A 24,531-nucleotide genomic window follows, 5' to 3' on the forward strand; every position below is an offset into this window, starting at 1 on the left:
CTGTTTTAAGGCACTAGGTTTTGGGGTGGTTTTTTGGCAGGAATAGGTAACTGCAAACTCCTCTTCCTGACTAAAGTAAAATGAGCCCAGCTTTATCCTTTGCATGTAGAAAGGTCACAATTTATTCATACTTCCTGCATACTTCATAAACATTCCCCTAAAGGCAGGTACAACAGGACAAAGACTGGTGGCAAGCAATTTGTTATGTTGCTTCAAAGTATTAATGAGGACCTTTTGGTAAGGAAAGAAATGGCAGCTCCAAAATAATCCCAACACTTCCAATACCTGAGGAGAGCTGAGAGAATCTTTTAGAAGTCCATGGCACATATCTAACCCTTGGCTTAGCTTCATCTAAACTTCATGGTATCACCAGGAGGGAGTCCTATTCGTCTTTATGCTCGGGATCAAAATATAACAGGTATTCAGCTCTACTTGCATTGCCCCATTAGGTCATAAGATAAAAATGCTAGCCTAGCTCAGTTGGTTGGCACATTGTCCCATACACCAAAAAGGTTGTGGGTTCAATTTCTGATCAAGGCACATACCTAGGTTGCAGGTTTGATCCCCAGTTGGGGTATGAACGTGAGGCAACCAATTGATGTTTCTCTCTCGCATAAATGTTTCTCTCTCTCTCTCTCTCTCTCTCTCTTTCTTTCTCTCTCTCTCTCTCTCTCTCTCTCTCTCTCTCTCTCAAATCAATAAAAACATATCCTTGGATGAGGATTAAAAAAATGCTAGCCTATGGAAAACTGGAATTTCCCCTGTGGGCATAGCTCTCTTTTGTATTTGTTTTATCAGCTTGCTTTGTCAGAGTGTGATATTTTTTATATTTATTCATCATCATATTTATTCTATCATAACAAAAAAGAAAATCATTTTCATTAATTGGTTTATTTAATAGTTATGTTCGTTATGTTTGGTTTTTAAAGTAGAACATTTGCTAATCCACATCTTTCACTTAAAAGAAACAAAATGAAAACATAAGGGATTAGTAGTAAGGACTATTTATGTTGATAATTGTAGCTATGTCACTTTGAATAAAGTACATTTTTCCTATTACACATTCATATGAAAAATTAATAATTGAATATAATCATGACAGCTAATTTAGATTTTAAATCTCATTCAAAAATGATTTAATTTAATCCTCCTATAGAATTAAAGAATGATATACATTATATCAGAATTACTTCATGATATATATTTAGTGTTAATTTAACACAACATAAGTAAAATTCTATAAAAAAAGAAAAACACATAAATTTATTTTTGTAGGTAATTTTTAAATGTACAAGTTATAATTACTCTGATGGAGCTCTGAAATTCATTAAGATGTTAAGGATCATTTATATTATTTAATGTATATTTCCAGCTACTCTATTAACTGGATGCTAATGAAAATTTAAAAAATTATGAAATTTCTATCTGAAGAAACACATGCCACTATGAACCTCATTGTGATGGTTAATTTTATGTGTCAACTTGGCTAGAAAATGATGCCTTGTTGTTTAGTACAGCTATAGATGTTGTTGTAAAGGTATTTTTAAGATGTGATTAACATTTGAAACAGTAGACTTTGAGTAAAGCAGATTAATGTGAGTATACCTCATCTAATCAGTTGAAAATCTCAAGATGGAAAACTGAGCCACCATGGAGAGTAGTATGCAGTTACCTCAAAAATTAAAAAATATAATTGCTGTATGACCCAGGAATTCCACTTCTGGAAATTATCTGAAGAAACCAGAACCACTGATTCTAAAGAATGTATGCACCCCTATGCTCATTGCAGCATTATATACAATTGCCAAGATATGGAAGCAACCCAAGTGCCCATCAGTAGATGAGGGGATAAAAAAGTTGTGGTACATTTACACAATGGAATACTACTTGGCAATAAAAAAGAAGGAAATCTTACCCTTTGCAACAGCATGGATGGACCTGGAGAACATTATGCTCAGTGAAATAATCCAGTTAGAGAAAGACAAGTGCCATATGATTTTACTCATATGTGGACTCTAATGAACAAAATTAACTAAGAAGCAAAATAGAGAGAGACTCATAGATGGAGAGCAGGCTGACAGTTGTCAGGTCTGGGGTTATGGGACTGGGTTGGGGAAGGAGGGATCAAGCAAAAAGGAAAAAATGAAAAAAAACTCATGGACAGGGACAACAGTGTGGTGACTGCTGGGAGGAGGTAGAAGAGGGTATAGGGGGAATAAATGGTGATGGAAGGATACTTGACTTGGGGTTGTGAACACACAATATAGTGTACAGATAATGTGTTATGGAACTGTGCACCTGCTAATTTTGTTAACTACTGTCACCCCAATAAATTCAATAAAATGGAAAACAAAAAACCACTAAACAACCAAAATAACAAGGTCACCAGAAGAGGAAGGAATTCTGCCTCCAGACTACCTGTGGACTCAAGACTGCAGCATCAACTGTTCCCTGAGTATCATTCTAGCCTGCCCTGGAGATTTCAGAATTGCCAGTCCCTATAACTGCATGAACCAATTTCTTAAAAATTCTCTATCTCTATCTCTATCTCTATCTCTATCTCTATCTCTATCTCTATCTCTATCTATCTCTATCATCTATATCTATATACCTATATCTATATGTTTATATCTATACACACAGTCATGTACCACTTAACAATGGGGATATGTTATGAGAAATGCACTATTATGTGACTTTGTCATTGTACAGACACCATAGAGCAGTGATGGTGAACCTATGACACGCGTGTCAGAGGTAACATGCGGACTCATTTTTTTGGTTAATTTTTCTTTGTTAAATGGCATTTAAATATATAAAATAAATATCAAAAACATAAATCTTTGTTTTACTATGGTTGCAAATATCAAAAAATTTCTATATGTGACACGGTACCAGAGTTAAGTTAGGGTTTTTCAAAATGCTGACACGCCGAGCTCAAAAGGTTAGCCATCACTGCCATAGAGGGTACTTACACAAACCTAGATGGTATAGAGATGTGGTGAACACATAATGTATGACGTTGCTGGCATAACATGGCATACCATTTTATAGCAAACTTTTTTTTATAAATAGAAAGAGTACACTCTAGAATAACAAAAAGTATAATATTGTAAATTCATAAACTATTACATAGTTTATTACCATTATCAAGTATATAGTGTAGATAGTTGTATGTGCTATACTTTTATACGATGGTCAGCTAAATAGATTTGTTTACATCAGCATCACCACAAACATGTGACTAGTGTGTTATGCTACAAATTATAATGACTATGATGTCATTAGACAATAGGCAATTTTTAGCCCATTATAATCATATACAGTGGTCGGCAAACTCATTAGTCAACAGAGCCAAATATCAACAGTACAATGATTGAAATTTCTTTTGAGAGCCAAATTTTTTAAACTTAAACTATATAGGTAGGTACCTTGTTATTAACTTAATTAGGTTACTCCTAAGGCTTAGGAAGAGCCACACTCAAGGGGCCAAAGAGCCGCATGTGGATTGCGAGCCGCAGTTTGCCGACCACGGGAACCACAGTTGTACAGTGGGGCCTTGACTTACAAGTTTAATTCTTTCTGGGACCGAGCTCATTAAGGAGCTCGTTAACTCAAATTACTCTGTCAACTCAATGCAAAAAATCTGCGGAGAGACAGACGGTATCTCAAAAAAACTCATTAGTCGGGACACTCGTAAGTCAAGGCCCCACTGTATATGTAGTCCATTGTTGACCAAAACGTCTTTATGCAGCATATGACTATAAATGTATGTGGAGAATACTGACTAATACAATTCTTATTTGTGTAGTAGTATCAAAGAAGTGATGTTTTGTTTAATCTTTGACATACTATGGAGGTCCACTGTACCAAAATTTAATTTTTTAGTTTCTTTTTTGAGAAGTTCTATTTGTAAAAATTGTATTTTGTGTGTTTTATTTTTCCTCATGGTCTACCAAAGATAAAGGATATGTTACTTATTCTTTAAATAAAATACAATTCATTTTATTTTTCAATTATTATATGTGGGTCTGCTGAACCCTTTTATAAGTCTAAGGTACACTGTGTTGTCTTGGTGATCATATATTTTTCTATATTTGGAAATATTTTGCTATTTCATCATTACTCAAATTATCTTAAGTATGCAAAAATGATTACTAAATGGAAAAGTAATGGAATTGTTTAGGAGGATGATACAATAGTGAGAAAAAAAACTTCATCCTTTAGTTTTATCATTACATTGCCAAAAACATTGCATCATATTTAATGAAGATATAAAATAATACTGGAGACACCATTTTTGGAGTCTGCTTTTAGCTTTCATTGAACACAGTCGAATATTCTTTCCATTTTATTCTCATAATGTCAAAGATAAGAAAATTGCCAGAGGAAGACATTTCACAATTATTACACATAATGGAAGATAAATGCAAAGAAACAGAAACCAGTATTTTAGACTCTAATGATGATGGTGAATTGATCATATAGGTGAAATATTAGACTGTGAGTCTTCAAATGATAATAATCTAGATGCTTTTTCCCAAACATAAAGGTTGGTGAGCTAACAATATATTTCTAAGGACAGAGAAAATATGGTATTTTAATCTAGTCAGTTATTTAACAGGAAGGACTTCATCACTTAATATTTTCCTTGAAGAACCTGAACCAACTTTTTTTGCTAAAATGATGTGGAACACTAAGCATTTATGATGTTTGTGCACCAAACTTGATACCTAGAAGTTTGTTGTGTTTAATTCTTGTAAAAATTTCTAATAACAGTTTTTTTTTAACTATCTCTTCATTCTTACTCTGCAAAGTAGTTGAAAAATAACTTAAACATATAAAAATAAACAGCAAAAGTGTTCATTAGACCTAGATGGCAAATGGCAATGATTATTTGTCCTAGAATAATGAGAGTTGAGTCAGAAATTATATATATATATATATATATATATATATATATATATATATATCAGTCTTTAATACTCAGCTAAAAGGTTTCTGCACCTCCTTATCATATTCAAAGTATCCCTATGGATGAGGAAGAAACTTACTAGACTGGTTGCACAGAAGATACAGGAAAAAATATAGTACAATCCTATACACTCATTGTTCATTGTGTGTTTGTCTCTAGATCAGCCGTGGGCAAACTACGGCCCGCGGGGCGGATCCGGCCCGTTTGAAATGAATAAAACTATTGAAAAAAAAAGACCGTACCCTTTTATGTAATGATGTTTACTTTGAATTTATATTAGTTCACACAAACACTCCATCCATGCTTTTGTTCCGGCCCTCCGGTCCAGTTTAAGAACCCATTGTGGCCCTCGAGTCAAAAAGTTTGCCCACCCCTGCTCTAGATGCACCTATATTGTAAGTTGTCACTGGGAGGAGTAGTGCTAACTTTTCTTATGTTTCTTAAATGTAAGCCACATTCCAGTTGCTTCCCCACGTCTACTTTTCTTTTCGACTGCCACCCTGTCTGTGCAAGCTCATCCACTCTAGGGACCTTCCCAATCTGTGTGGAAGGAACTTTACTCCTGAAATTTCTACTTGTGTTTTCAACCAATCCTCATTATGGTCACTGGTTGTACCTTAAACACATTTTATTATACATAATCAACTCCTTGAACTGAATTTGTCTCTGGTTATGATATCACTATCTCCCAAATCACTGAATGTCAAAATCTTTAGAGGTGAGCTCTCTCTTTGATCTTCAATTCCACACATCCAGTCAATGTCCAAATCCTGTTAATGCTAACTCCACCACATATCTTAATTCAGTTTTTTTCTTTTCACTCCATTGCTACTGCTCTATCTTAGGCTCTCTTGCTGTACGTAGAGCTCGGGAAGTATGTCTCAGCGCTGCGGCTGATGCAATGGTGTGAGCACACTCCACCATGACATGCTTCCTCGGCACACCAGGAAGTAGCAAAGCCCGCCTGAATGAACTCCTAGAGCCATGTGCACAGTACCCCAGCCTTTCAGCCATTGGTCGCCTATAGCAACGTGTCTCCCTCTGATTGGTCCCCTCATGCTATATATACTCCTGCAGTTCCACAATAAAACGGATCTGTGTCACTGAAACTGGTCTCTGGAGTCCTGCATGCAGACGCCCTAGCACGTTGGGGCTCCGTCGTCCTCACCCCCAAGGGACCCCCTGCTTCATCTTGCCTCTTAAATGGTCTCACTGACTCCATTTATTCTCTGTCCCCTAAAACATTCTCTCTCTCTCTCTCTCTCTCTCTCTCTCTCTCTCTCTCTCTCTCTCTCTCTCTCTCTCCTCTCTCCCCTACTCCTACAAATACATCCATCATACCATTGCTAACCTAAATCTAATTATGTATCCTCCTATCATCCTTTCCTGAAATATCCTTCCTTATCCAGCCTCCTTCTGCTTTTCAAAACCTTATTCATGACCATATTAAATTTAAACTACTCCTAGAAGCATTCTAAGACCCCCTCATTCAGAGCCAATCTCCCCTCCTTTTGCTCTCTCAACTTTTTGTTATACTGATCTACTGAAGTACCTATCCTAGACTACTTTGCCCGAATATACTTATCCAAATACATTTTATTATGAGTTTTATGGCAAAAACTGAATCTTATTCTTCCTGATATCCCCTCCATCACCTCTGATATTAAATAGGACAGAGTAAACATTAAACTGTTTACTGAACTGAATTCTTTGTTTGCCAGCTGCATTCTGGTAGATGTAAATTTTGAGAGCTGCTTGTAGTTATAATAGGTTGACAATAGGTACTAGATGTCAAAAGAAGGAAATTTATAAGTGGTTGACTCCATTTATTCTAAAATAAGCAACTCTCTAATAGGGGGACCAAAACCAGGAATGGTTGACACATTTAAGCAAGCAAAGAATTGAAGAAAAATGAGCCATCTGAACATCAGAAACAACATGGAGAACATCTCATTTGAATGCAATTAAAATGAAATTTACTCTCTCATCGAGATTATTACATTATTTCTATCAACATAATCACCTAAAAACAACAGATACCATGGAAATAGTTTTGTACAGTGAAATGTGTTGGTATTTCATAGACCCATTACTTGAGATAGTAGCATGGCTATTACCAGTAGAGAGGAATTGCTTTTTGCTAGACTTTTCTCTTGACAGAATGTAATAACGATGTATAGATTTTTCCAACTGTTCAAAGTTATGAACTGGAATTTACCGAGGAGGGAAAAATGTTGCAATATAATATTATACACTTATTGAATAGTTTTCTTTATTTAGCTGATTCCTTTTTAAGTATTCTAAAAGTTTCAGGGCAGTAAAAAAGGAATAATATCTTCAAATAAGAAAATACAATTTTATGAGCAAGTATTTTATTTCTGCTCATTCCCCAAAACCCAAATCTATATTTAAAAATTATATTTTGAACATGATTGAAACTTTACGAGTATTGAATTTCCATCCCATTTCATAGATTTCAAATGGAGAGATAAACCGAAGCATAGAAGGGCTGCAAATGGCATTGTTTAGATAAACATATCTTGTCAGAATTATCCTGGTACCAGTACTAGAGGCTCCAGGCATATCTCGAACTAAGATTCTGGCTTAGGCGCTTAATAAGCAACATTACATGTCTCAGCAAACACTGTTTAAAAAAAATGCTTTTTTTGGAGCATTTGGATTGGAATCTTTCCTCTGTGCTGCAAATATTCACAAAGGTATTCATTCCTAAAAGAAAAAAGCTTAGAAAAGCAGGACTATTCACATCACTGGATATTAGCAGAGAGATGCAAACCTGTGCTATAGTCACTCAATTTTAATTCACATCATGAAGAATTCAATACAATATCAAAAAAAGATTGCAAAGGATAATAAAAAATATTTACACAATGTTGAATGGATACTGCAAAATAAATTAGTGTTATTTTCTTCTTAGGGAAAAAATGGTTGTTTTCCATTGGTAAAATGACAAATGACTTTCTATATACTTATACTAGGGGCCTAGTGCACGAATTTGTGCACCTTGAAAGGAATTGTGGGCCGCGAGGCTGAGGTGGGCATGCACTGATGGCACAGAGCTATTGGGGCTGGTGCCAGCAGCAGGTGCGAGTGGTGGCTGCTGCCCCAATCATCCCTCAGGAGCAGGGGTAGGTAGGGAAGTCCCCAGGGACAATCAGAGCCAGCAGCTGCCACTTTCACCCGCTGATGGTGCCAAGCGATCAGGGCTGGTACTGGCAGCAGGTGTGAGTGCCAGGCAGGATCGTGGCACGCAGGAGCAAAGAATTTTCAGTAACCACCAGAATGACAGCGACTGGAGCCCCTGCTTGGTCTGGCACCCCTGCTTACCTGCTCCACCATCTCACCACAGCCGACACCCGCCATGTTCCATTCATGGCCCCTGGTGGTCAGTGCACATCACAGCGACCAGTTGTTTGGTGGTTCAGTTGTTTGGTTGTTCTGCTGTTTGGTCTATTTGCATATTAGGGTTTTATACATATAGATGTTTAGATTTGTAGACATCTTTGCCAAATATCGACAAATATTTGTAGACCTCTTTGTCCATATTTCTCAGGCAAGAAACAGATCACTTAACTGTGTAACTGTAATAGGAATTCAGTCTCATACTAAGATTCACTTTTTGGGGTCCAGTGTGTTGCAATCTGGTGAAGCTTCACTCTCCTACATCAATTGACCAGCTATCTATGTTGGTCATCAAAAGGCAATTTTGCTCTTGTCTTGCTGGTTATAGAAATTCTACCCCTTAACTTACATGGACCTATACAACTTAAGTGCATTCTTCCTGTCCAAATTAGCTGTGGAAGAGACTGACTAGTTCCTTACCAAACTAGTTGTTGTTCTTCCTGGGTTCAACATTGGACAATTTTTCTTGCTTCTCTTGATGTTAAGTGTGGCCATGTGACAAGTTTCAGTGAACATACTATGAACAGAATTAATGTGCACTTCCAGGCCTGGCTCATAATAAATTACTATTAGTAATACTCATTCCTCCTCTTCCAATTAAATGCATAGGACTCTGATGTTTTGGATGCAAAAGCTGGAGGGAGCTTGGATCCTTGAAAGACTTCATAGAAGGCTGCTTACTTTGTACTGCATCAGGAGCTTACCTGTTACAGTGACTAGTACTACCAAACTAATACAGAAGCATATATCCAAATCCACTGTTTGAGCAACTATAAAGAGTTAAAATTTCAAAATCAAGAAAAGTCTATTTTAATTAAAAATTCCTGCCACTGAAAGAGGAAATGTCTTTAGGAAATGAATAAAAACATACATATTTGCAGATCGAAAGAGTATTTAATCCTAGTACTAGTGATTACAGTCATTAAGAAAAACAACAAAACAAGATGGGAAGTGGTAAACAGACTAGAAGGAACACAGATTTACAAGTCACAAAGAAATATTTGCAAAGTATAAACTCTATTAATTGCTTATTTTGTAAGCTTGAGCAATTTGATTAACTTTTCTTGGGAACCTTTTTCTATCTATAAAATGGGGATTATGAAATTTAGCTGACAGGATTTTGCAAAGATTTCACACACACACACACACACACACACACACACACACACACACACACACCACACATACAGACCACATACACACCACATACTGACTGCTACCTAGAAGGTAGCTAGGCATTGGCTTCCCCTTCCTGAGGGAAGTGTTTACAAAACAGAATGTAGATGATAAAGCTGCAGAGCAGATTCTTGGTTTTTGAGTTTCAAAAGCCTAGGCCTGATCTAAGATCCCTACTCTTCTTTCAATCCCTCTTCCTGACCCCATGCACAGTCATTTTGGGCCTTAAACAGCTTCCCACAGTTGCCACCCACCCCATAAGGAGCGGTACAGTGATTTCTGATATTGCACAATGAGTATAGCAAAGTCACAAAGAGCCGTCCATATCTGAAAGTGCCACTGCAGATAGTAGCAAAAGATGGTCCAGGAAGCAACTGCCCACTTGGACCAACAACCAATACTGTGAGGGAGAGACTGGCATCTCCATGGGAGCCAGCCCAGACAGATGATGACTGAGGAGCAAATGTTCTGTCACACCAGCTTTCCCACCACTCCATGCTTTGCAACTGTGTAAGTCTGGATTGACCAAATTTATATGTGCTCTATTCCGTGAAATTACATTGTTATTGAAAGATAACATTATAAACTGAAAATCTTAGTATAATAGTTATAATTTACAACTTCTGACACTCTTTTTATAAATGTTATGGAGGCCCATGAAACTAATTCATAATTGAAACTTTTTACATTAGCTTTCCTTAAGTTTCACTGCCTGTTAAAAGACTTACTTCGGTCAGTAATGATTGTTCTAGCCTCTTGATTGCTGGTCTTGTTTTTCAAATTCTGGGCAGCAGTAATGAGTTCTTCCAACTGGGGGCGCCTCTGTTCCAAATCCTGCAGCGTGGCCTAAAGGAACAAATAGAACTTAATATTGAGGTTCTATAGCCTTGTACATTCCTTTGATGTGATACAAAGTAAAGTGTGATTTTCAAATCAACCAAAGCACTTTTAGAAATAAAAAAGATGTTACTGGATATAAATCTCTAACACATAAGGCTTTATAGAGAACAATTTAACAAGAAATGTATTTCATTCTTAGATACAAAAAATATTTCCAATGAAAATATTAATTATAGATTTACTTCACTCCTTAAGAGCTTAGACATTCATTCCAGAGTACCTCGTTTTACTCAATCCAATATATGAGTGCCATGAGTAAAAATGTAATTTTGAATTATGACAATGTATTTAAGAGAGAGATAGTTATTTATACATGTAATCTCATTCTGCACAGTGTAACAATTAAGGTGTATATGTCAGATACAGAAAAAAAGCACAGAAGTGATTTAAGAGATATAACTTATTTAATCTTTTTACCTGGGTTTCCTCACCTATAAAATGATGTGATATAGGTGAGCTATATCCGTCTTTCCTCAAAGTTTCCATCTATTATCTTTGTTATCTTATTCTCTTTACATAAAGGGCCAGAAACCCAGTGATATTTGCAAAGAAGTTTGGGGACAAAAGATATATCCCTTGTTCTAAAACTGAATATAGTTTATTTTGGAAGTATAATGAATATTTGCTATTAGTTTATAACCACCATTTGACAGATGTTTTGCACACATTTTATCACTTTTATTTTTCTAATAACTACATTAATAACCAAGCCAGAATTCTTTATGGGTTTAAACCCAATACTCTTTCTACCACCATGTGAGGTTGATGAAAGTGAAGAGATGAAATGTGATAGTAACGTTTGTGAAACTTAGTTATCTACTATGTCCTTTGACTGCTGCTGACTGTCTAAGGATTTTAGTTTTCAGAAAGGCCAAATATTGATCATTCTATAGTATTTCTTTGGTGAAGAGATAGAAAGATAGGTCTTGTGATTTAAGCTCGATTGCTTTTAGTAGTATTAAAATCAATGGAAAGAACTTATCAAAACATCACACATCTATTTTGAGCATTTTCCCCTCTCCGTATTGCAAAATTGGAGGGGGCTAACTTTTAACAAATTTTCCACATTTGTAAGCTGTGATTGCTTGGAAGAAAAATCCAATTTTCAGGTTTCTAACTTTTATGGTTTCTTTACACAAAAGGGTGTCTGAATTATGGAACAAATTGCCAAAGACAGCTATTGAAGTAAGTGGCATAAGTCAGTTGGAGAGTACTGAACAATTTTAAAAGTAGGATCCATATAGTAGTAGATAGATTTTATGAAATAAGATGTTTTCCAGGGTTAGAATATTAAACTCTGGTCATCTGTGACATAGCAAGCTGCAAAGGTACTTTGGAATTCCTAACTCTTAAATGTTTAATACATTCGATAGATTTTTTAAAAAATACATATACAGAAACCTCATATAAAGTCAAATATTTCCTTCAAATTTAACAAAGAACTCTAAATACTCATAACCTAGCAAAGAATATAAATTCATTCATTTACTAACTCATCCTTTCATTTTATAAATACCAGTGCTAGGTACTCTTCTAGGTGTTACAGACATAGTAATGACCAAATCCTTACGTACATTTTGTGCAATTTAAATGAAAATATGTTTTTTTATATTTGGAAATTTTTGTATGAAAAAGATTATATTTGTTATTTTCTATGATTTAATATTAATTCACACTCAGACAACCAGGCTATTCTTTGCTTCTCACGTCTGGATACATGCGGGCTATACACTTGTTTCTTCTTTTAGGATGAATGAGTTTGTTTAAGAAGTATGTTGTAGAAGTAACTTATCAACTTTAATGTTAAACTTACCAGGCTCTAAATATTAAACCTGACCACAGTGAATAGCTTTTACTGCTGAATTAGCAAGCATGTCAATTTAGTCTTAAAACAAGCCATTTTCCTCTCTAATGAACAAAGCAGGTTTCAGGGTATTGTGAAACCTGTTCTCTAGGTGATTCTCTAATTCTGCTGACAGACACATGCTTTGTTAGCACCTGAGAAGATTATTAATGACATCCTTTGAAGCAGCCTCCTTAAAAATCTAAGGAGAATCACAACTGCAATAAAACTATGCTTTTCTAAAGTATTTCAAAATGAAATCATAACTCTTTATACTGCTCTTTGGTCAACACATATAAACATCCATTTCAAAAAGGAAATGGTACAATAATAAACATATATATTGCTATAGAATTTATAATGTACTAATGTAATCATTAAATAATGGTTTCTCAGTAGAGCAGAATGGGAATTTTCTCCTTTGATTTTTCCCCTCAGAAACAAAGGGAAAGATTTTAATATGGCATACATTCAAGTATTGTTTTCATTAAGGTATTATAAAAACAGTGACTGAAAGACCTTCTTGCTAATGAACAGAACAGATCCATTCATTGAGAGGAAACATTTTCTTTTCATTCAGTTTTCTTTTTAGTGTATTCCATCTATTTGCTATTACAATTTTTTTGACCTGACACTTAGCTGTATAATCCCATAACTTGTCAAATGCAGTGACTTTCATCTCTCTTCATTGAGCCACCCACAGACGAGGGAGTACTTTAGATATAAAGATTATTCAAACTACCTACCTCCCAAATATCCATCTATGAAATTCTGTTCTCTGTCCCCAATTCAGATGTTATTATCTCAAAACCAATGTTTCATCTCCCATCTTCATCATGATATGACCTCTAGTCCTCTTCTATTGTTTAGCTTTAGTTACCTCTACTTGTCATCCTAAACAAGTAGAATGCTAGTCATGCTGATTTATTTTTCTGATGTGAGCCCAGATACTCATTAAATATATAACTTAAGTGAACAAAACTAAAAGCATCACATGCTTAACTGCATCTAAGCATGGAAATTGAGCATGTCTACATGGAGTCTATCATTCTGGAAGAAGCAAACACAAGAAAGGAATCAATCTAAGGAATCATAAGCCAACAACTGGACTTTACTAAAAAAAGCTTACCCCTTGGAGATGAGAATTCATCATGGATTCCACTAACTGAGCAAAGATGGAAGGAAAAAAAAAACACTTCAAATACAAAGTGAATTAGAAGTCATTAATCCTACTAAGTCCCCCCAGGGTTGAAGGAAGTGGTTATAAATAGAAATCCTATGAAAAAGAGAGTTAAACAATGAAGCCATACATACTATAAGTAGGTCATTTTAGGCTCTCAGAAAGAATTACACTTTATTATTGTATTTGTTAAAATAAAATTTTACCTAAGTAATAGTCAAATAGAAAACTGTATGTTTAGTTGAATATTAAATATTTAGATGCCTAAGAAAATATCTTAACAAACTCTTTATAGTTTTAATATTTTTCTATAAAAATCAACAATCTTCAGATAGTTACATTTGCAACAAAGGCCTATGGTGAATTTCAGTTGTTGCCATTATCAGGAAATAAACATGGATTAACATTGCTTAAATAAACTTGTAATGTAAAAATGTAGACCTTATTACTCTTTTATTTATAACTTTAACAACATGGAAGACTGACAAGGTGAAATAGTTGATAGAGCCACTTTATGTATGTAAGAAAGAAAATAAGCATTTAAGTCAGGAAGGTCTTATACTGTAGCCTTTCTAGTAACTGAAAGTGTTTTACCTATGAGGATGCTAATCATCTGTCTAGCTTCCAACTGCCTCACTGAGCACCTTAATTCTGGTTTCTATTCTTACATTCAGCTGCCTCTCCCAATAGATTGGCCAAATCCAAAGTTATCTTTATGGTCCCCACTTCCTCATTTTCATTTACATTTTAAATTGGCTTAGATATTTCTTGCTTGGCATGATTTCTCTCCTTCTCTGAATGTTCTACCAGCATCTCTGTTGATAATTTCTTCATAAAAACCTTCTAACTATGGCTATGTTTATGGCCTTCATTCATTAAAAAAATACTTTTTTAACATGCATTTTATTTTTATGTAATTTAAAAATTATAGAAAGTCTGCAAGAGTGGTCAAAGAATCCCACCTACATTCACCAGTTTTTAAATTTTGCCACATTTGTCACTTGTGATTCTCTCATTCTCTCTCTGTGTATATATAATATATAATTACTCTGTATATGTAATGTTATAGATATTGACAAATAGAAAATGTATAGAAAGGTATACAACTTGATGTTTTGATTTTTGTATACATTGTGAAATAATCACTACAAACCAGTTAACATATCCCAATAAAATAAGTGATATAATTGTTTCTCCTTACATATATTTTAGAGGAAAGGGAAAACTGACATTATTTTACAATATACATATTTTTGGAGTATTCCTATTCAAATTTTCCATTATTGATTTCTTGTTCCATCTTGAATAACATCATTTTGGAATTATTCTAACTTCAACAAGTCAAAATAATTTTTTTTAATCTAATCAGAGTATCCTAGACAACAAACTGAATTATAAGTGAACCAAATTAATAAAATTAATGCTACATCACATGACATAAATAGTGAAATATAACTGAGGATATTATCTATGTTATCTTTCCTGGTACAGATCATCCTGATTTTGCATACTAAAGATGTTGTCCGAAGTCTACAGAAATCCCAGATAAAGGAGGCTAGAGCTGACAGGTAATTGAGCACTGATCAATCAAATGGGAAGAAAATATTTATTGGTGGTATTCTATGCACCATACACTATAGTAGGGAATATGCCTTATGGCATGAAAGAACCTTCTCAATGAATTCAATGAACTTGCAAAGCAGTTGGGGGAGATGACCTTCAGGCCTGCCCATGCGTATGCACACATGCAGTTAGCCAATAACAGAAGACAATGTGTAAATGACAAATGTAATAGTCTATAGACTGCAGACTCTATGCTAATGAGATTTTGAAGAATGGAATTTTAATATGAGCATGCTCAGGAGAAGTGCCATAAAGGACTAGAAATCTGAACTATAACTTGGAGGAGGAACAGCGTTGATAATGACCCAGCAATGAGAAAGAAGGGATTCTGAGACACAAATTGAGCTTTACCCAATGTAAGGAGGTCTGAGTACACTAGAGTGCTTAGGAAACAGTGGGGAGGGCAGCTCTGTAGTGAAGATAATTATAATGACTGTGATCAAGTTGGGAAGGCAGACTGAGGGCTCTGAATATCAGATGAATGGATAAGAATATTCTGTTGAAGGCAATGGGGAATCATTGGAGGTTTTAGAACAGAGGAATGCTCCAGTAAAAGTGCCATTTTAGAAATATTACCTTGCACCCTTGCATCCAAAGTTATTTAGAAGAGAGGACTGGAAAACTAAACTGCAACAATCCAAGAAAAACCTCATCTATCCCTTCTTTGATTAAATTTCCTGGCATGAAAACATGCAAACCATTTCTAATTTAACTTCACACATTCTTTTATTTCAGGAGAAAATAACTCCACTGTATAGGAATAAAATAAATTTAAGCCCATTGTTTGTAAAAACAAAATGTGTCCAGAGAATTATTAAATATATTTTCTGGCCCCATTTATAATATTGTATTAAATTGGGTGGGTAGAGAGGGATTATGTTTTTGATTATGGAAAAAAGTAGACATTCAGAATATTTTGCTAAATCCTTACATTTTTGCTCTAAAAAGGAAACATAAATTTTCAGAGTATGAGAGAGAACTGAGATCACTCCAGAAATATAACTTCAAAGATTGTTATCAGGGGTGATAAGAATTATGAATATATTAGGATGCCATATTTTGTGAATCTTTCAATGTCCTTTTATAGCTTCCATTGCATTACACCTGTGGTATTTTCTTTGGGAAATTGGTCTCGAAATAGTACTGCTGTTTCCAGGAAAGGAGGAGGCCGGTTGTTATTTAACAAGTACTGTACTAACACTTTCAAGAATAAAAAGTCAAAGCAAACTAAAGGTTATGCTAAAAATGCATTCAACCTTTTCATGTTTTCAAAACACTTTAGAGATGTCACTTACTTAAGTACTGAGACAAGAACCTTGGTTTTTATTGCCAACTGCAGTCATCAATAAACTGAGGTAGAGCAAGAGATCTTACTGTTCTGTGACACTACCTCTACAAGGCAAGTGAAGTGGAGAAATAAGCGATTATCTAGAGGTGATTAAATTCATGTACACAATCAATCGGTATAATTCAAGCCCCCAAACGCTCTTTTCCTGTCTTCAAATAGTAGATGTTAAGACTTGAGTTATCAAAATAATTGGCATAGCTGTTCAATTCATGTTGCATACAGAGAGATAGAATCAGGCTCAGTTTATTCGTCTGTAAAAATGAAGATAATTACATGTACATCAACCAGTCTTGGGGAGATTAAAGCCATAAATCAATGTATAAGAATTCGAATACCTTAGGCAGAAATTAGTCATATAGAGCTAGTTCAAGATTCTTTTTGTTGTTGCTGTTAATCCTCTCCCACAGCTATTTTTCCATTGATTTTTAGGAAGAGTAGAAGAGAGAGGGAAAGACAGAGAGAAACATTGATGTTAGAGAAACACATCAATTGGTTGCCTCCTGCATGAGCCCTGACCAGGGCCTGGGTGGGGGAGGAGCCTACAACCAAGGTACATGCCCTTGACTGGAATGAAACCCAGGACCCTCTGGTCCACAGGCCACTGCTCTATCCACTAAGCCAAACCAGCTAGGGCTCAAGATTCTTTATAGAAACAGCAATTGAGGAATATGTTATGTAGAACGTATTTAATCCATCACGACTCAACCTTGTGACTTCATCAAGTCTGAGGGCTAAGAGTGAAGACAACACATGGATAGTAAACAATCATGTGCTCATGCTAAGGCATGATATCTTCATTGTTTGGAGACTTCTTCGAGTTTTACAAACAAGTGTAAAATGAGAGAGAGAGAGAGAGAGAGAGAGAGAGAGAGAGAGAGAGAGAGAGACGCCACGTAGGCACTCCTGTATGTATTCACACAGAGGTGACAATATCTGAATACAGAAGAGAGGCACGCACAAATCTATACCATCCTTTTACATCAAAATGGTGTAATGTGTACCATTTGGACATACATATGAGGGGGAAAAAAGCTTAACAATTGGGCCTCAGGCTTAAAAATAGACAACATTCTTTGCATATTCTCAGAGATTGACATTAATCTATTTCTTCTCAGAAATCATATGACTGGGAAAAATATAAAAATCTGCCTTTGATTGCTATGTGTTTAAGCCCCAACTTAGCTGTAAATCATTTGTGAAGATCATTTCTTGGTAGGTGAGTAAAGTTGCTATTATGGAGTGTTAATACACTTGAAGTGAAGTGTTGCTGGGGGTAGGAGGTGTTAGACATTGATCAGGAGCTTGAGAGATGAGGTATTTATTTATGCTGTTGTAAGAGGAAAATTTCTATAATAAAAATGATTCTGCTTCTCTGTCAAAAATAGTATTTTATTATATAGAAGCTCTCTTCAGTAAATAAATAACAGACTGTTATTGGCAGATATAAAAATTACAATAGAATATAGTTTCCTATAGGAGCACAACAGCCTTTAACTCAATTGGAACTCGCGGTATGACAGCTTTTAAAGCAGGGAACATATTATGTGGGGAAAATCTCATATACTTTTCAATTCCCAAGACTATACTGGTATGTATGTATGTATGTATGTATTTATTTATTTATTTATTTATTTATTTATTTATTTATTTGAATCCATTGGAATGACATTGGTTAATAAAATAATATAGGTGTCAGATGTTCAATTCTAGAATACGTCACCTGTATATTGTATTGTGTGTTCACCACATCAAGACTCCTTCCATCACTACTTATCTTCCCCTTAGCCTCAGCTACCTCCACTCCAGCCCCTTTTCACTCTGGAAATCACCATGCTATTGTCTGTATCTATGAGTTGTTGTTTTTCTTAATACCTTAACCTTTTTTTCCCCAGCCCCTCAACCCCTCTCCCTTCTGACATCGTCCATTTCTTCTCTGTAACTATGAGACTGTTTCTATTTTGTTAATTTTGTTCACTACATTCCACATATAAGTAAAATTATATGGTACTTGTCTTTCTCTGAGTGGATTATTTCACTTAGCATAATACTCTCCAGGTCCATTCATGCTGTTGCAAAAGGTATGATTTCTTTTTTCTTTTTTTTTTTTACAGCTGAGTAGTATTTCATTGTGTAAATGTACCACAGCTTTTTTATCCACTCATCTACTGATGGACACTTGGGCTGCTTCCAGATCTTGGCTATTGTAAATAACACTGCAATTAACATAATGTGTCTTTTGAATTAGTGTTTCATGTTTCTTCAGATACACTCCCAGAAGTGGAATTGCTGGGTCATAAAGTAGTTCCATTTTTAATTTTTTGAGGGAACACCACACTACTTTCTACAGTGACTACATGAATCTGCACTCCCACCAACAGGGCAGTTCCCTTTCCTCCACATCCTGGCCAACACTTATTGTTTATTGATTTATTGATGATAGCCATTTTGACAGGAGTGATTCAAATTTGCATTTCTCTGATGATTAGTGATGTTGAACATCTTTTCATATGTCTACTGGCCATCTGTATGTCCTCTTTGGAGGAGTGTCCATTCAGGTCCTTTTCCCATTTTTTAATTGGATTGTCTTCCCAGTATTGAGTGTTATAACTTCTTTATAAATTTGGATATTAAAATTTTATAAGAGGTATGATTAGCAAATATATTCTTGTATTCCATGGGTTGTCTTTTCATTTAGTTGATGGTTTCCTTTGCTTTCAAAATACTTTTTAGTTTGATGTAGTCCCATTTGTTTATTTTTTCTTTTGTTTCCCTTCCTACAGTGTAACAATTACAACACAATAACAACTAGGTATTATGTATTTCATGTGTGCTAGAAATTGTCCTAAGCAATTTATATTTTTATTAGAGGCCCAGTGCACAACATTCATGCACTCGGGGGGTGGGGTCCCTCAGCCTGGCCTGTGCCCTCTTGCAGTCTGGGAGCCCTCAGGGGATGTCTGACTACCACCACTGCTGTTGCACTCGCCAGCTGTGAGCCCAGCTTCTGGATGAGCAGCACTCCCCTTGTGGGAGCGCACTGACCACCAGGGGGCAGCTCCTGCATTGAGTGTCTGCCCCCTGGTGGTTAGTGCACATCATAGCCACTGGTTGTTTTGCAGTTTGGTTAATTTGCATATTAGCCTTTTATGCCTGAAGGATCAGGCTGAAACTGGCTCTCTGACATCCCCTGAGGGGTCCCAGATTGTGAGATGGCACAGGCCAGGCCGAGGGACCTCATCGGTGCATGATCGGGGCGGAGAGGGATGCGGGAGGTTGGCCAGCTGGGGAGTGGCAGTGGGAGGGCTCCAGGGCATGTCCAGCCCATCTCACTCAGTCCTGATCAGCCAGACCCCAGCAACAAGCTAACCTACCCATCAGAGCATGTGCCTCCTAGTGGTCAGTGCATGTCATAGCGACTGGTCAACTGGTTGTCTGCTTCCTGGTGATCAGTGCATGTCATAGTGAGTGGTTGAGCAGCCTTAGCATATCATTAGCATATTATGCTTTGATTGGTTGAATGGATAGCTAGATGACTGAATATTTAGCATATAAGGGTTTTATTATATAGGATTATATTTTTCCCACCCTTTGACCTCCCTACCCACATGGCAGCCTAAGCAATTTATACATATTAACATATAGCAACCATCTGAGCTAGGTCCTTTTATTTTTCTTTATAGTCAAGAAAAATGAGGCACAGAGAAGTTAAATAACTTGCCCAAGGTCACAAAGCTAACAGGTGGTGAGGTAGAAAAAAATGGCCCAGATCTTCCTTTTCTACTATTTTCCTCCAGTACATTATAGGTAAAATTTCTTTTTTTAAAATATATTTTTTATTGATTTTTTACAGAGAGGAAGGGAGAAGGAGAGGGCTAGAGAGTTAGAAACATCGATGAGAGAGAAACATTGATTCAGCTGCTTCTTGCACTGGGGATGTGCCCGTAACCAAGGTATATGCCCTTGACTGGAATCGAACCTGGGACCCTTCAGTCTGCAGGCTGACACTCTATCCACTGAGCCAAACCGGTCGGGACATAGCTAAAATTTCTTAAGCAGATACAATGTAGCAGAAGCTGGGCTAGATGTTTTACAAACATTGTTATTTGATTCTGATAACAACTCTAGCTAGCTGAGTATTGTATCAATTTTTTACATGTGAGAAAATATGTTTAGAGATTAATACTTCCCACTCAAGAACAGCCTGCCTATTAGGAGCAGAAAAAACATTTGAACTCAAGTCTGCCTGAATCCTAAACCTAGCCCTGACTGCATGCCACAGGCCTCTCAACAAGCTACTCTGCATCCTCTTCTCAAACTCTTCTTCACTTTTCTGCCTGTGGCTATGCTTCTCATGCCATAGAATCCAGCAATGCTTCATTATAGTTCCCTTTCTAAAACAGAGTGCAACGAGTTAAACAAATCCAGGAAAAAAATCCAGACGAGAAAACTACACAATTGGTTTGTTATTCCTCATTTCCCCCCCAAACTTCATCTCCAAATGAACACTTTCCTTTCTTGTCTGCTTTATGTTGTTAATCCACACAATTACATTAAAATCTGTCATTTAAAAAATTTATGTATAGTTAGGAAATTTGTAATTTTTGTAATAGTGGAAATACATATTTCTATGGTTAGAATGAGGGCTCATGACATTTTCTCTCTACCCAACTTTTACTCCTTTTAATAAAAAAATTAAACCCCAATAAGATAGCTCATATTAAAGTAGTATAAAATTGGTTATTATTATATGTTCATGGCTGTATTATTTTCCTCTGGCTGTTGTAACAAATTATCACAACTGAGTGGCTTAAGACAACCTAAATTTATCATTTTACAGCTCTGGAAGTCTGAGTCCAAAAAATGAGTCCTAGAGGTTAAAATCAAGGTGTCAGCAGAGCTTGTTTTCCTTCTGTAGTCTCTAGGGGAAAATTAAGTTCCTTCCTTTTCCAGATTCTAGAAGCTGCCTGTATTCCTTGGTTTGTGGCTCCTTCCTCTATTGTCAAAGCCAGCAGGTTAGCAACTTCTGATTTCTCTCTGACTGTACTTCTATTACCACCTTGCTTTCTTTCATGCAAGAACATTTGTGATTACATTGGGCCCACCAGGATAAACCCTGAAAATCTCCCCATGTCAAAATCCTTAACCCCTCTGCAAAGTCCCTTTCACCAAGTATCCTATATAATAAAGAGGTAATATGCAAATTGACCATCATGCCCTCACACGAGATGGCTGCCCCCATGTGGTCACAAGATAGCCACCCCCATGTGGTTGAACATCCCCCGAGGGGTCCCAGATTGGAGAGGGTGCAGGCGGGGCTGAGGGACACCCTTCCCACAGTGCACAGATTTCATGCACTGGGCCTCTAGTGGTAATATATTCACAGGTTCAAGGGATTGGAACTTGGGCAATTTTGGGATGCCATTATTCAGTCAACCACAATGGTTCTGCAGTCATTTCTCATTAAACTGCTTGTCACACTGTGGCATACTTCTTTGGGCTGTCTCCGTCCTATGTGAGAGCCAGTGACAAGGGCTGAAAAATCCCACAATCTAGAAAGCAGAGGAGGCACAAAGCAGAATCCTAATCTGGGTGGCCAACCTGGTTTAACCAAAGGCCTTCAGAGGTGGGAGAGGTGTATTGTCACATCTCCTTCACCTTGTCACCAAAAGTACATTTGAATGTCCCTATTAAGAGGTGGAAACTGGAACTCACAAAAGTGTTACATTAAAAAAAAAATAGTGGCACAGCTGATGTGGCTCAGTGGTTGAGCATATACCTATGAACCAAGAGGTCACGATTTGATTCCCTCTCAGGGCACATGCTTGGGGTTTTGGGTTTGATCCGCAGTTTGGGGCATGAGGGAGGCAGCTAACCAATGATTCTCTCTCATCATTAATGTTTCTATCTCTCTCTCTCCCTTTCCCTTCCTCTGGAATCAATAAAATTATATTTTAAAAACTTATATTCTCTGAACTGTGATTCCCTGAAGAAATCAGGGTATTGCTGTTTCATGAGAAGCAGCTCTTCAGGAGTGAATCCTGTAAGAATTCCGAAATAAAGTCCATACCTTCTGGAGAGTGACAGCCTGCAGGAAAGGAAGGGGCACTGTCTTCTGGGATACAGAGACTCCAGCTTCCTCTTAGCTCAGCTTTGCTCGTTCAACTTCATTCTCTCCTCCTAGACCCCCACACCCACTCATAAACATGAAGCTTTCTTCCCAGCTGTCTTCCTCCCTTTTTTTCATTTGTAAATGTCTTCTACTTTTTGACTTCTTTTCTCTACAACAACTATCTGGAAGCTTTTTTTTTTATTGTTACCATGGAGAAGGTAATTTTCTCATCAAGGAAAGGATGTGGTACAGAGGGAAAGGAATGAGCCACATATGAAAATTGAGAGCTAGCCTCTGTGTCTTTTCAACAATATCCAATTAAATCTTTTCACTACCATACACAAAACAACAGGAACACGGTGGGTGGCCAATTTAGCCCAAGGATGGAAATGAAACAGTAGGCTCTGTGATAATGCTCTGGGGGTTGGGAGGCAGGTGGGGAGGCAGACCCTCGATCCTGTAACAGGGAACTAATGAACAAAGAAAACTGATAGATAATTACCATGCAGTTGTTTGAATAGATGCTGCTCTCTTTCTTTTACAGGTAAATAAACTTCATAATGTTGATAGATAATTTTCTCTGAAATGATGAAATGATGAAATAAACATGTAGATAAACAACCATAAGAAGAGGGAAGAGACCTGTGAGATATTTCTCAATGATAAGTTAAAAAACCGAAGCCATGTAGGGACAGAGAAAAGAAGAGCAATTAACAAAGCTCTCATTTTTTCTTTTCTTCACTCTTCTCTTTTCAAGTTGGAAACAAAGTGGGAGAAAATTCAAATATAGAATTATCTGGTGGTGAAACATCACTGATATTTTAATTAGTCTAGAATTTTTATTACAACTAGAAAAAAAATCTATTGCTGATTCATAGATGTGTCAATGTTAGGACCTGAAATAATATTAATTATTCTGTTCTAATTCTCATGAGATGAATCATACATATGCTTTATTCTTTTTGATCATTCTGAACAAAACCAAACTTTGAAATTTTTGAATGATGATGTTTCTCAAATTACAATACTAGTAGATAACTCATCATATCTTTAGTAGAATCTTGCATAAACCCTGTATGTAAAGATTATGCCTGAAGGCTTCCATCAACAAGAGTAATTAAAGGAAAAGAACTGCAAAACAGTAAAAGCACAAATTTAAAATTTTGGTGAGACAATAAAAGTGGAAATTTGGAGTTGAAGTAGCATGTTCACCAACTTTTCTGATGAACCCTTCCTATTACCCATTTTAGCTTTTAAAAACATGAGATTGTTTTATAGAAAATAATGAAAACTTTCAGATATACAAAAGGTATAGAGAATATAAGGTTACAATAGAAGTCTATGATATAGCTGTATCATGGTACTGTGACAAAGCAGAAAATGTAGATTGCTAGACAGGTAGGAAGGAAGAGAGAGCAAGAGCGAGAGAGAGAGTGAGAGAATGAAAGAACTCTGATTTCTGGGATACATGCTAATCTATTTCCTGTTAGCATTTTGTGCTTGCTACTTCATAACAGAATATATTACTCCAAATTACAGACTATTAAATAAACAAAAACTAAGATGATTTGCATGAAAACGGTAAGCTCTTTACACAGCACAAACTGAGGTTTTTATTAAGCAAAGTTGTAGGGAAAAAAGCTACATATCTTTTCAATCTCTCAGTTATTGCTGAATTTGTAAACCCCATGCCCCATTACCTCCATACAAGCCAGAGATATGTTCTCACATAATAGCATTTCAATAGTGATTGAATTGACACCAAATGCTTGTCTCTTCTTAATACCTACAAGTAATTTTTGATCTGGGGCTTTGTGTTTTGTTTTGTTGTTTGGCCACTAAAAATAATAAAATTTCCCATGTATTTAGGACACAACAGAGATGAAAGAAATGTCTCACTTAAAATATTTATGAACAAGGATAAAATCCTTGTGAAATATACTTGTTGGCCCAGAGG

At 36.2% G+C, this 24,531-nt stretch overlaps 1 protein-coding gene across 2 annotated transcripts in view; it reads right to left on the reverse strand.

The window, feature by feature from the left end:
* DMD (dystrophin) overlaps window positions 1–24,531 on the reverse strand; it is a 2,781,977-nt gene that overhangs the window by 712,398 nt on the left and 2,045,048 nt on the right. For both annotated transcript variants that reach the window (XM_081115404.1, XM_081115406.1), the window contains one exon: window positions 10,300–10,417. In XM_081115404.1, the coding sequence (XP_080971530.1) occupies window positions 10,300–10,417 (118 nt within the window). The remainder of the gene's footprint in view (window positions 1–10,299; window positions 10,418–24,531) is intronic.

The sequence above is a fragment of the Myotis nattereri genome (genome assembly GCF_964212035.1).
Source record: "Myotis nattereri genome assembly, chromosome: X".
Taxonomy (NCBI): Eukaryota; Metazoa; Chordata; class Mammalia; order Chiroptera; family Vespertilionidae; genus Myotis; species Myotis nattereri.